Raw genomic sequence first — 14765 nt, forward strand, 5'->3', positions numbered from 1 at the left:
ATTCTCAAAATACCAGATTTTCTCTTTGGAAAGGCAATTTTGTCAAGCAGGAAAAAATCCCTCTGTGAAAGGCGGGGCAATTTCACAGAGAAATCTCACTTCACAGTTAGGTTATATTGTTCAGTTTTTTATTAGTCTGCTTAGCCGGTTTAGTAGCTTCATAAAATAGTTTGTTCTTCTCTCAGTTGCTCTTTCTTCCCCCTTTTTTTATTAATAAATACATGGCTTCTAACTAATCTTTATGCCTTCATCTCAGTACTCACTGAAGAGTCATACATCCACCTGTAAGAAGTACCATAGCTCTAGAAAATCATGATTGTAGTGACAAGATGAATAGGGAATGACTGACTGCCATTTCTCCCAGTGCAAGAGGATAAAGACACTCAAAACAAGTTACTGCACATCAGTTTCAAATCAGAAACAGATTCTCACACTAATTAATTGTGGAGGAGCTTACTGATGCAGGATATTGATGAGGTGGTGGAATAAGGGCAGGTAAAAAGGAATTGAACAAAATTATGGAGGACAGTTGCATTAGGGGCAATAGCAAAGATTAACTTCTGGCCATGGTCTTATGTCTGACTGAAACTCAGAAGGTCTCCCCAGGTAAGAATTTCATTTCATGTTCCCCAGTTTTAGACACTGCTACTAGTCACCTGCAGCTGGGATGCTAGCCAACCTCTAACTCAAAAATACTCACATGAAAACCCCTGCTTTATTGCTTGTAAGCCTTTCTTTCTGCCACTAGAACATAGTGCTTGCACCTGGAAACGTTTGGAAGCCTTGCCATGACGTCACTCACCTTTCTGCCTCTGGGATTCAATTTCGTGACTGCTGCATTTGTTTTTACCTAAATTTTTCATCTGACACTATGGAAAATGAACTGTGATTACCCAGAGCACAACCCTCTATTCCCTGACCAATTCATATGATCCAACATGAGAATTAAAAATAGTTGTCACTGGAGCTAAGCAAAGAGTTTTGAAACAAAACACTGGAATGTGTTGGAAAATGATGGCTCATGAAAACAGAAGACTGATCAACACATGATGTGCTAAGTAAAATTAACTAGGGAAGAAGGCAGAGCAATACTTGGAACCCTGCTGGAATGAAGCATGTCTATTTTTCATTTCAGTGCAGTTTTTCTTTTGCAGCCTTCTCTTCATGGGTGTGAAATTATTACAATGAAATTCAAAACCTTATGAAATGAGCCAGATTATAAATTTCTTTGCAAACTAATTTCAGTCAGCTTGCTTAGTCAAAGGCTTTTTCTATCTTCTGGAGACCCACTGACTGAACTGAAATGTACTTACCGTGAAATAGAATCAACTAGGCTTGACATAAAAAGACAATTTTACACAGACCTGAAGGAAGCTAATTTTGGTTTTAGATGCTGCTAGTCTGAATACAGCATACAAAGAGCATGAAGCCCACACAACAGGCAGAAGTGCTGAGATCAGCACTGACTTTTTAATATTTCCTCTCCATTTTCTCCTTTTAACCTGCATCACTATTTCCTGCTATTTTCCTTAAAAGATGGCATTTCTTAACATCAAGTTTCATCCATAGTATCTGCAGAGCACAGCAAAATTCTTCAATTCTTTGGTTCTGCTGTACTTGCTGATTTGAGTTTACTTTCAGTGGTAAACATGCCACAATGGGGAACATCACCATATATCAAGTAGCTGTAATCAGGCAGATCAGGTACCAGTAATTTTCCTAACAGAGACCCAGTGTCAGAGATCAAGCACGAAGGCTCAGATGTCTGCATTGCCACCATCCAGAATCAAGTGTCAGGGATCAGAACTGTAACTGCCAGGAATGAAGAGTCACGTGTGGCAGAGCAGAGAGCAGATCTCAGCCCAGACCTCAGTGGGAAGGCTGTGTCTGCAAAGCTTCACCACTGGGAGTTGAGGACTAATGCAGCAAAGGCAAGGGAGATTAAATGTTTGTCCTCCGAGGGGAACCCAGTGCTTCTTTGCCAAGCATTGATTCGTTCATGCAGGTGTCTCTCTGGGCAGGCAGCACCTGCAATTCTGTGTGTGCAGTTATCTTTTCAGACGCTGCTCTTTGTATGCTCAATACTTGTATGTTTTCTTAAGGAATACACCCTGAATGCACGTACTGTCAGGGGAACATCCCAAACCAGCACAGCACTGCTCCTGAAGGGAGCTGAAGAGGCACGATTTCTTGAAAAGGTCCATTTTCAATCTCAAGGACCTGTCAGTGCCCTCTACTCCTCTTGAACATATTATCAGTATGCACAGTGCTGTAGGACTTAGCCAAAACTGTAGTAGAACATGAAATAAAAAAAAGAAAAATAGGAAGGAAAAAAACCTAGGATTTTTTTAAAAATAAAATATTTCCTCTCATTTTTATTATGTTTCAAGTTCAGATTTTTGAGATCAAGGGAAAATAACAAGGAACTAAAGTCAGTCAGTACTTGTTTGCATCTCCCTAAGAAATTTGTGTAATACCTTTCTGACTCAGTTTCTCCTTTTTTTCAAACAGGTATAATAATACAGAAATGTCATTCAGAGGACTCATAACATGTTGAGAGCTTTGAGATTGGAAGGAGCATCCAGCCATGAAAATGCACAGACTGTTGCTCTGAAAGTTCTCCACGGGAGGGACTTTAACTGTCATGGACATAATTAGAGCTGGAGTGGAGTGGATAAGCATCACACCAACAGAAAGAATAATTATGCCTCTTTTGAGAAATGATAGTTAAAGTAAGCAACCTCTTAACCTTTCCATTTCCTGAGAAGTGCTCACATGTTTGCCTACTACTGTGGACACAAAGCAATAAAACAAAGAGACATGACTCTTTGAAATTTCAAGACATGATTCTAACTTGAATATCAAGGACCAGTCAGCCATCTGCACCTCTCAAACACATCATCACTGTGTTCATGTTGCTGTTTAGAAGTATTTTGTGCAAACCTGTTGATTCCTGTAACCTGGGTGTTTGGACATGACAGAACATCCACCAGCAGCATGCTCCCTGCCTCTCACTAACTCCATGCACAGCAACCCTTAGGTTCTCAAAGTATGCAGAAACATTCAAAGAATCATTGACTTAATCCATGTCTTAATACTAAATATATGAAGATTAAGTAGGGAGATCCTAGTAGGTTCTAAATCCACATCATTTCAGCGCACTAACACACATTCACCTGCTTGAACACACTAATCCAAATCACGGAAAAATTTCACTGGGCAGGGGCACTGAGGGAGCATGCAAGAAGCAATTTACATGAACCTTGAAACCTTGAATACCTACTCCACTGTGAGGTACAATAATTTATATGTCCCAAACAGAGACTTAGAGGTGTGTTTTAATATGAATAAACAATGCAATTTGTTCCTTGGGGTTTCAGAATTCATTAGAAATTGGAGAGACAGAGTTAAACCTGGCAGCAAAGTAAAAGTTTCAGATGTTTAATTAGTTCTGCAGTCCCTCCCACAGCACTGTAAGTTGGTCTGCCTAAGTTCAGGACAGACTATTTGAGTACAATTGTTTTAAAATTTAGTTTGGTTTTTTAAATACTTAGCAAAAGAATCTGAGGCAACAATGTGCAAAGAAGAAAGACAGGTAGAATGAAAAAAAAAAAATTAAAAAAAAAATTAATCTATTCCCTCTTTACTCTCTCCCCACCTCACCTCCCCAAACTAAGGGTAAATATAATTGTCATTTGAAACGTGAAACCCTGCAAATGCCTTCACATTGCAAACAGCTTCAGTGGCTTGCATCCCAGCTTTCCTTTATCCAAGGGGGGATAGATACAAGTTTCTAAGGAAGACATCAGAAATTCTGTTTAGAGTGATATCATTAATTCATTCCTTATCTGCAAGCACAAATCTTACTTCTGCCCTGCTTCATCTTGAGCTGGGAAGTAACATTGGTGCATGCAAGCAGCTTTACCTTTTTTTTCTTAAGCTAATACACAAAGCCACAGATCTGTAGATTTTAAGATAGGATGGGCAGCTTATAATTTTGTATTCTAATTAGTTTGCATTAGTTCTTAAAGATTATCTCGTGATTCTCACTAATCACTCTGAAAACAATTCATTGTCAAGATGCCTACCACTGCTGAACCAAAAGAGGAAACACCATTGTCCTCAGGAAGCACTTCTGGAAAGTACTGGCACAAGTAGGTTCAGGGAGAATATCCAAAAGTACGGTTTGAAGCTATGACACATTTTCATAGTGCTCGGTATTAAGTCCTGGGCATATGAGCCATCTGTAAATCCCATCTATTATTAGCAGGGATAAAGAAATATGACTGGAACCATTTAAGGAACAGAAACAATTGAGGAGAGGTGGACTCATTATAGTTAACATTCATAGCACTGAACACCACAATTAGAAAGTCTCATAAGGCCACAGGATTCATCACCATCTGCAGGTACTTTGGTTCCCAATTTGCTTTGATGTAAATGGCTTATAAGCCAGAAGAGCAGAGCCAGCTACAGCCATTGCACCACCACATTTCATGGCATAGGTCTGAACCTTTGTCCCTACAACACCTGCTGTTCTGCTGACAACTACAGTCTTCTAACTTTTCAAGCTGCTGTGGCACCATCAGCATCTCTTCATCAGTCCATGGTCTCTCAGAAAGGCATGAAACCTGATGTCTGTGTTCCACTGTCGAGAGATTACCAGTGAAACCTTACAGGGAGAGCAGAACATGCCTGCCACAGCAGAACTGTCCATTATTATATCTATCACCAATTCTTCATCTCAACTCCAATCTGAGCCTTGCTTTTTTGCTGGCCTGGACAATAAGATGAATGGACTATTTTTATACATGTTTACTCCATAGCTATGAGAAATGTGCACTCCAGTTCTAGGCATTTACAGGGCACATGAGGAGCAGACTACAGGGAGATTCCCAGGAAGCTAGGAAGAACCTTGCCAGCATGACACCCAACCTCCTGCCCTACAGGATTTAAATATTCCCATGTACACATGGGAATATTTAAACATGTGCATAGTTTCCCCCTTGCAGCCCAGAGTAAGTAGTGCAGAAATGTGGTCAACACAGCCTTTTCTTTTAAAATAACAACAGGATCTTTCACTGTCAGCCACTGGGGTTGTGGCAAAGGTACAGCAAACCTCTGTAAAGGAAGTACAGCAGCATCCAACTGATCTGTTTGGGAAGGATTTTAAAAAGACCTAGCTCAAGCACAGTTTGTAGTAGAATATTTTGTGCTCTATCTTTCAGTGACCTGCTCTGCTGTTTTATTGTTCAGTTTGTTTTCCAAATTCTATCCTATCCAGAGAAAGACAAGGAACTCCAACAACATCTCAAATACCATCTCAGAGTTCCAAAGAAAGTCCATGAGAATAAAAGATCCATAATAATCAGCAAAACTTAGTTCAGAAAATCAGCAAACAAGACTGTGCAAATTCTGAAACCTGATCTTCATGCCTGTTTGGGTTTTATTCTGTTTATATAGAAATTTCCAGGAAAAAGCAACTTCCAATATAACCATATTGGCAACTCAGAATATGTCCACTCAAGTAATGCACATGTGGATTTACATTCACTGCAGCTGTCTTAGGCCTGCTGCAGTGATCCTGATTTCTGATCCCTTGCATGTCTGGTACGGAGCACATTTACTTGGCATACAAAGCGCAAAAGAATGGAAATCACCTGCGAAAGGCAAGTGATTCCTGCGTCATATTAACTCTAAAAATTTCTTCCCCACCCCTGTAAAACCACAAATTACCTGACATTCTTGACTGCTCTTTGTAGAATCCAGCTCCATTTTCATTCCTGAATATAGCTGTCTATTTTCTACAGGGAAAGGTCAGTACTGCTGAGAAGCAGAAGTAAAGAATTCAGGTTATTCTGTGCTGCCCATAGCACAGAAGCCAGTGTAGGCAAATATTCCTCTATTAAAATTGCTATGAGGGACTCTAAAGCAAAAAGGTATATCTGCCTTGAAAATATGGTAATATTTTCCCTTCACTCTCAATGGCACATTCCAGCATCATCAATTCCAAAAATTTATTCCTTCGTAGTATTTGTGGGTCTAGGCTGTCCAGATGACTAAACCTTTGCAGAATCAACTCATAACAGGCCACTGAAGAAACCACCTTATGCAAAATGGAAAAAGTCCTCAATGAATAACATATGTAAATACATGGAAAAGACAGAAAGAAAGATGTAGAAGAAGCTTTAAAGAAATTAAGTGCATTGAGAAGACTATTTAAAAAATCAAGATTTCTGAGGGAAGAAAGAACAGAACTGATCTCATGCCATTATACCAGGAGATACCTAATCAAGCAAAGCTTCATAGCTCATATACAATATGGCTCCAGTAGGACCATTGTCAACTATTATCAACCCAAAAAGTAAAAAGATTCTGAAACAAGAAAGAGAAGAAGGAAGAAAAATCCAAGGTTATTTTTTTTTTAAAGCAACAACAGAAACACAGCATAAAACATGATAAATCAGAATGCATTATGCTGTATAGAAGTTGCATCACCTAAACCCTCTGAAGAATGACTTTCTGACAAAATTGTGTATTAGCTCTGTTCTTCTTCCAGAAGAGGGTTTTCACCACTGGAGGTCACTGTGAACTGTAGTTGCTCTTTATCAGCCTCTCAAAAGAAAAAAATACTGCAGGCAAGTTATCTAGAATGCAGGACCTGAGGAGAGACAGAAATGGAAGATCCCTTGTAGAGTATTTTAAAAACACCCACAGCTAATTGGTGAGGAGGACTTGTCCTTGCTGGAGACAAACTTAGTCTTGTTTCAACTCATTCCAAGCAGAGCAACTGGCAGGCTGCTGAGAGTTTAGACATAAGCCTGCCTACACACAAGAGCCTCATTTTGCATGTCAGCTTTCCTCTCTTACTGGCCTTGCAGACACTCCCTGAGCACTGGCAAGCTAATAAAAGCTATGGTGATGAGCACACAGTGGGAGACCTATTACTGCAACTCATGAAAATCCCAGGATTTTTTAGAAAACAAGGGTAGGATTGCCTGCATTAGGATTAGGACCTGTTAAAAAAGACAAAGGTTTGGCAAGGGCTCCTAATAAAAACAAAAGCCTCTAGGTTTGAAGGCTCACATCCTATGTAATCCATAAATCACAGCTCATCTGAATGTAATTTTCTTCTCTCACTTCACTGCATTCAGAGAACCATTACTGGGAACAATCTTTCAAACATTTTCTAGCCCACCACATTGAATCAGATAGCAGGGCATATATACTGTATTCATTGCTGATTTTAAACTGATGCTCAGACAATGGAGGGATGTTTGTCTGAGTTCCTGTCTCCCATACTGTAGGAGTCCTACTGATATGAATATCAGAAGGAACAGCCAATGCTCACAAAACAGTGGTGGTGGGCCACTTTTGGGGGAAACAAGTATGAAAGCACTGGAAAAGAATAAAGATAAATGAGCTCATTTCAATGTATTGAAATGAGCTCAATTCCCAATGTATTACAAAAAAATTTAGCAGCTTCATAAACTAAAGAATTTACATTTCAAGTGCACATCTGAAACTCCCACTTGACCACACTTTTGACAATGAATCAGTGACAGCTGGGCAAGTGTTATCTGAAATACACCATTTTATACACTGAAGTTATGTTTTTTTGATATGGAAGGGGAATCATCCCAGTGGAGGTTTCTGTATTTTCTGGTCAGTGAAACACAGCAGACCAATTCTTGGCTTGTGTCAACCAGAATAATACAAAAGGAGTTTGGCCTTGTTTGACTCAAATTGAGAACTTCTGCAAAAGACAAGTAATATAAGTGTCTGAGAAATTGAAAATAAATTGAAAAGGGACCAGCTTTTCTTCACTCCTCTGATTTATCTTTTACTTTTCTCTCCATTCTTATGCACTTTAACCGATTTCAAGGAATCAGCAATTGAAGGCTTATCAACACAATCCACGGTACAGCAAAATCCTAACAAAGACCAAACTCTGCAGAATAAAGATTGAAAAAATCCTCTGATATGATTAAAGCATCACCCTTGTCAAGCACAGGCCAGCTACAAAAACAAGTTCACTGAACAATAATGTACTGCTGTGTTGTGCCATTCTTTCATTTGCCTTTACACATAGAATATGAGCTCCTTGAAAATGTAACTTTTCTCTGGGTGTATGCTCAGACAACCTCAATGCACATGAATACATGATGCTGATTTAACAAAGCACTTCAGCACATGCTTAACTTCAAGTATGTGAAGAGACTCACTGAAAATAATGTGTAATCTGAGACCACCCACTTAGTGAAGCATCTCTGGCTTTATCCTTCAGCATGTCATTTTAGCTTACTGGAAGGTAGAAAATCGCATCTTTCCTCTGGAACAAACAGTACTTGCTTATTTGCAATTATAATTGACAAACATAGAACATGGCATTAAATGTCTTACATAGTTCAGAAATCTATGCTTTAATTTCAGTTAGTTCTTTGTAATACTGGAGGAATCTTCTAAGCTACATGGAGTACCACAAATACCAAACAAAACATGCTTTTAAAAGTTGAGGGGAAAAGAAAATAAGGACAGATACTAAATAATGGATAAACAAATGCTCCAAGCAATGATTTTTGTAGGGTTTTTTTTTGCAGAAAACATTTTTTTGGCATAAACTTCAGTGCTTCTTTGACAAATTAACTCTCATTTCAAATTTATGCTGATAAAAGTTGTAACACTATAGAATCGCATTTCTCTCCTTCTTCACTTCCCTGGCATTGACGAGTCTTTATAAATTATTATGATTTCCAAGGTAAAGGATAAAATGCAGTTTCTAAAGTCAAATGTTATCAAAAGATAATGCCAAGGGGTGGTTAATTTTGAGAGTCTATTTTTTTCTTTGGTGTCCGCTAAACATTTTGGAAAATTCATAGCTCCAGACACGGCATACATTAAAAATATGATTCCAGATGCAGGATGATCCTGGGGACTATGGGAGGATTGGCAGACATGGAAATAGAACTTAAATCATTATTACCAGCCCATGTTCCTTCAATTACGCATTCCACTGATTCTGGAACTCAGAGACAGCTAAGAAGCCAATACTCTCTACCGCAGTCACATGATGCTGAAATGGAGATGACTGGATAATTCCTGGGGGAAAAAAGAATCTCCCACATACTTGGCAAATGCTAGCTGACAACATGGAGGCTTTCATACAATGCGTCTCAGAGAATACAGCTCCAGATATAAGAAAGAGGTGTGATAAACAAGACATTTCTTTTATTGCAAGGGGGTCCTGCTGCAGTAGCAGCATGACTTGGGCCGCACTCTGGAAGTCACAAAGTCTGACTTTCAGCTCTGCCTCTGTAACAGATCTGTTGGGTGACCTTGGATGCTTATTTCCATCCTTCTAAGCCTCTGCTTCTCCACTCAGTTTCATAACAGCCTGTCTGCTTACACTGTTGTGCTTTTGATGCGACAACTGTCACTCAGAGTGTTCATAAATAATCTCTGATACATTTAAACTTTGTGTTGTCTGGGGACATAAGGAGCAAATTCTCATCCTGAGCTGGCTTCTGAAATATCTAATCATCCATGAAGTTACTGCTAACAAAGCAGGGGGACCTTGTAAAGCACAGGGTGAGCCAGGAACAGTGCATGGCACAAGATTTCCTTACAAGTCCCATGCTGGCCCTCACACACTTTGAATCAATCTGTTGGCAGTCAGTGGCAGATAGAATTCCAGGCTAAAGATTTTCATGCCAATTCTCTGGAGTAGCTGCCTGACGAAAAAATCATAGTGCAATCTTTATACAGCCTTTAGTATACAAGGTGTTCTCCTTAACTAAGAAAAGTGGTGCAAATACTGTGTTTAACAAGCCAAATAACTAAAAATGGCAGGACAGGCAGTAGTTGCATGTGGAATCAGTAAAAGGAAGAGAAAATGCTTTCAAAACCTGCTCAGTTTAAGCTTTTGGATAAACTCATGCCTTTCCATGTTTCTCTATTTTAACAGACAGTGAATTATTCTACAACTCAAAATAAATGCACACACAAGGGAGATTAAAGATACAGATCTTGGATATAGTGCTGGAAAGATGCATTTTAGGGGCTAGAATATTGTCTTGAAAAAAAGGACAGCTTAAAGGATTAGAAGTGACTAAAATAGAAAATAAACTAATCATTTCAGTCAATTTTTCCTATTCTTTTGTCCTAATCTTCTGAATTTTGTTCATTCTTCTGTTTTAGTAGTGCCATATGAAAGTATGTTTAGTTCCCCAAGCTCTTTAAAAACTCTCATCATCGAGTTATATTTCTATTCTTATAGAACAGGTTTCTTATGAAACCATTATAAAATCCTACTAAGATATGAGTTGGAAGAAATACATAGGGTAGGTATAAATAGGAGAATATAGGATTCCTCTATTATGGTCTAAAACATGCAGGATCAAGAGGCTTTAGGCAATTGCTCCAGATTTAGAATTACCAAACATGGGTCTACTATGAGTTTTAGAAAGACAGCAGAATATGTTTGATTTGATAAAAGCAGTAATTCCTTAAGTGAACACATCCTTTAAAATGTAGTTAAGATAATGACAGCTATGGCAGCATCAAAGGTTAAGAGAAAATCACCCCACAACTTGTTGTCTCCCTGCAAAATAGTTAACTTTATAGGCTGAGATTTTCTCTATCATCTTCAACTACAGTCCCTATTTAAGATATGAGGTAGACTAGACAGAGTCATAACTAGGTGGGATCATAACTGAAATTAAACCTATCTGCCTTCATATCTGCTCTATCACTGTTTAGTCCAGGCACGGTGTAGGGAGATCTCATGTACCAGAATGTCTGCTTAGTTAGCCTTGAAGATAGGGAATTATGGAAAAATACTCTTTTTTAATCATCAATAACAAAATAAATTATATAAATTGTATTATAACCACATCCCATGCATTTTCTTTAGCACAAAGTCATATTTTAAAGCCTCATTTTCATTTCTCTAAAGAATTTAATTTGTAAATGGCAAATAAGCACTTAAAAGTATCTGCCAACATAGCACTTGAAAAAATCCTCCCTTACATACTGTACAATGCATGTTTTCAATATAAGTAGTTCAGCAAATTCTTTAACTCGGGAGAGTTAAAAAACCATTTTCAGCAAACACAGAAGGATCAAACAGCAGGAGTTACATCAGGTTGTCCATATAAGTGGAAAAATAAAGATACTGAACCCCTTAAAATGCTCCTTACATGTGAGGTTTCCGTTCAAAGTAACACAAATGTGCCTCTCCCACGCAAGGGCCCTTGTTTGGAATTCTCACTCCACATTCAGTGCTGGAAAGTTACTTTTACTGCACCGTGACTTCTGCTACATGTGTCCACAAGACGTTGCACAAGGATGCCAGAAGAGAAAGGTCACAGGGACAGGCTGAATGTCTCTCCCCGGACCTCCGTGTATATTACAAATTGGTTGGGTGGGTAATCTGTAACATGACACCTCTGAACGATCATGGCCAAAAGAATTCTTTGCTAAGCTGTGCACCCAGGGTCAAAAAGAAGTTTTCAAGGGAAGATAGACAAGATGCAACATCTTTTACACAGAAATAAATATATATGCCTGTGCTGTACTGAAACTGATCTTTCAGATGTTTTAACAGTCATGTATTCCAAAAGTTCAAAAAAGACTTTAACCATGATATTCATAGGATCTAAATAAAAATCAAGTAGAATTAACAGGGAAAGGATGAAGTGAATTGTACGTAAATGAACACCAGAAAAATAAAGATATCTAGAAGATGCCATAGATTTTTGAAATGTCAGATCCTGGACCAAATGATGTATAGGAGCTTTGCAAAGCAATCAGCACTCACGAAATGGCTGGGATCCAGGAGGCTGAGAGTTCAGAGGCATGCCTCCCCTCAGATCTCAGCATATAGCCACGTAAAGAGGACACTGGACACTAGACAGAGAGTCAGCAATTTCATTTCCACATTGTAGATGTCTCTGCACAGATGTCACTGACTGAGAGCATGACCTTAGCACAGTCTTCATCCACGTCTGTACCTGTTTCTCATTTCACTTCTCCCTTATCCAGCTGTTCAGACAGTGAATTCTGTGGAGTAGATCCAACCTGTACTAAGCCTCACACAGTCCCAGTTAGGGACTCTGCTTGCTCATAATAACACACTTTGCAAATTATTACCAAAGGCCCTTCATAACCTGCTGAACAAACACAGGGTCACCCATAGTCCAGCTACCTCCCACTGGCAGTAGTGTTCTGCTTCAGTATCACACACAGAAACAAAATGGATTTGCTGCTAGTTATTTGCTATAATTCTAAACCTTATTTCTCAATTAGCACTTCTTCGGGGAAGGAGTATCATGATCAAAGGGTAGAACTGTTCCCTTAAAGTCTCTTAGGAAGCCAAACTCATATTTTCACCAGAACTGCAGAAAAATGAGCTAGACCCATAGAGTTCTCTTGATCCAATTCCCATTTTTCCTTATTTTGGGAGTTCCCTCTCCACAGGTCTGAGAGCCACGGGACACATATCAGCATGCACAGGGACAAGGGAGCTCGAGGAACTGCCTTCTTGCAGTTGACAACAATGCTTCTCCAGAAAGGAAGAGGGAAGGAATGGACATGCCATGGGGTCCGGAGATGACAACACAACAGTCTTGGTTTCAGGCAGCTGTTGCCTCATTTGCTCCCAAAGCTAAGGATTCCAATTACCCAGGAATCTCTGCATGAGCACAGCCCTACAGCCAGTTCCTGGAGAGGACACTTGCCCTGCCCTTGAAATACTTGTGAGTCCATGCCACCTTTCTATGTATGAGGACTTAGGAGACAGTCTGGGAAACTTGCACTTTATGAAGGACCTTTCAACTCAAGAGAACAAATGCAACATACACAGAGCAATTTAAAAAAAGGGGGGGAGGGAAGTCTGACAGATATTACCACTCTGAATTTCAAAAGTGAGTTAATTATGTGCAAGAAAACTGGCAAAGAGCTCTGACTTATGCAAAATTCAGGAAAAAACACTTTAATGCTAATAAGGACTAGAAAACAATCTCTGAAAGTCTTAATACAGGTTATTTTAAAATCTGTTTTCTTCACAGTGCAATGGATACAATTCTCTTGCTACCAAATACCATGTATTTTGTTGGCCTTAAGTCTTAAAAAGTGAAAAACAGATCGACAGTAGCAAAACAGTAGAAGTGTAATACAAATAGAAGGAAATTAAAAAGAACGACATTGGAATGAAATTAATTTCTTTTTAATTTCAAATGACAATTCACTCATGAGAAAATGCAAAATTTTAATGAGCTAGGCATAAAGAAAAGAGTGGATCCTTTTCAAGCCCAGGTGTGAGTGCAGGAACAGCTTCAGACAAAATGCAAACTATGAACAACAGATTTGATTTTTTTATTTGCCAGGTGATTTCTTTGTGAATCGTATTAATCTTGCATGCTGATATATGTAGCAATATTTCAATTATTCTCCTTATCACTATTGTGTGAGGTCCTTATACTATGTGTGAAAAATTCTGCTATAAATTCACACAATAGGTCATGACTCTTTTGGCTGATAACACTAGAAGAACATTCAAGTGTAAGGTTGCAGACTTTTCAGACCTCAAACCTTTGTCATGGAAACACTTTTGAGATTCTGCAAGTGGCTGTCTTCAAGCAAAGAAAAAAATGTCATTTGTAGCAAACTAATCAAAATCCTGAGCATTTTGGCAATCTACATCCTTGGGAATACTTTAGGAAAAAAATGTCTTCCTTTTAGCCTTCCTAAACTCATCTATTTCTTTTAAGTAATGTTTTCTGTTAGGAATTCTAAAAACTCTCGAGTTACCACATGATGGGTAATCCTTGCATTACTTTCTGGGAAACCACAGCAAACACACATATTATCTTCACCACGTGATGTAATAACAAGTGATGCCATTTCTTTGGGGAGATAACGCCACATTCACTTGACCACAAATAAGGGGCTTACTAGGGATCTCTGAGTCCCTCAGGAAGAAGGGCTGGCAACCTTGCTCCCACCGTGGCCATGGAAAGTAACCTTGAGGCTCTCCCTTGTGCTGCACCCAGTAGAGGTCACTAGAGGACGTTTTAATGGCAAGACAAAGCCCTCCGAACGCAAGGGAAGAAGAGATGCACCTTCCTGAAAAGCACGTCATCTGCCTGGGATTTACTGCCGGCCAGACCTAGACACTGCCAGTATGAAAGAGAGAAATAAATGCTGCTCCAGGAAAAAAAACAAATAGGTTTAACTGGTTACATCCGAACACAAGCAGCATTCATCCAGTTAAACAATACTGAGACTGCGCAGTGAAATGTATCTAATTTATTAAAAGTATATCTACTACCTGTGCATTTCCAGGTGCAGGGATCCCTTTCTTTCTTCCACAGCTTAACACAGTCCACAAGGTGTGCCAGAGATATGAAGCCAAAAGGCAGAAATTATCTACAATCCAGGCAGCATTTCTTTGCAGGATTAGATCCATCCCTTTAATTTTAATCATCTGATTAACTTGGTTCTCCTGCTCTAGCAGATGCAATTTGGCAGGCACCCTCAAAACCCTCCCCAGCTCTCTAAGTACCACCAAGCTAGACAAAGTTCCGACACGCTGCAGGATCCCATCTCACACTTCAACGCATTCCCTGAACCTATAAGGAAAAGAAGTGATGGATCACTGACAAGCATGAAACAGGTGCAGGCATCTACACGGGATGTGTATTGCACGCACTTGAAGGCAATTACTCTGACATACCAAAACTTCTCCAATGAAAGTCAAACTCTTA

The 14765-nt window shown here is 39.2% G+C and overlaps 1 protein-coding gene across 2 annotated transcripts in view; it reads right to left on the reverse strand.

Annotated features, from left to right (window-relative positions):
* The window catches only part of MYLK4 (myosin light chain kinase family member 4), an 81819-nt gene that overhangs the window by 46595 nt on the left and 20459 nt on the right, over nt 1–14765 (reverse strand). The window contains exon 1 of one of the 2 annotated variants that reach the window (XM_074544655.1): nt 14330–14602. The exons of the other annotated variant lie outside the window; for it this stretch is intronic. Coding sequence (XP_074400756.1) covers nt 14330–14485 — 156 coding nt within the window. The 5' untranslated portion in view covers nt 14486–14602. Of the gene's footprint in view, nt 1–14329; nt 14603–14765 lie in introns of those variants that run through there. 2 annotated transcript variants of the gene reach the window in all.

This window comes from Zonotrichia albicollis, chromosome 1 (assembly GCF_047830755.1).
Source record: "Zonotrichia albicollis isolate bZonAlb1 chromosome 1, bZonAlb1.hap1, whole genome shotgun sequence".
Classification (NCBI taxonomy): domain Eukaryota; kingdom Metazoa; phylum Chordata; class Aves; order Passeriformes; family Passerellidae; genus Zonotrichia; species Zonotrichia albicollis.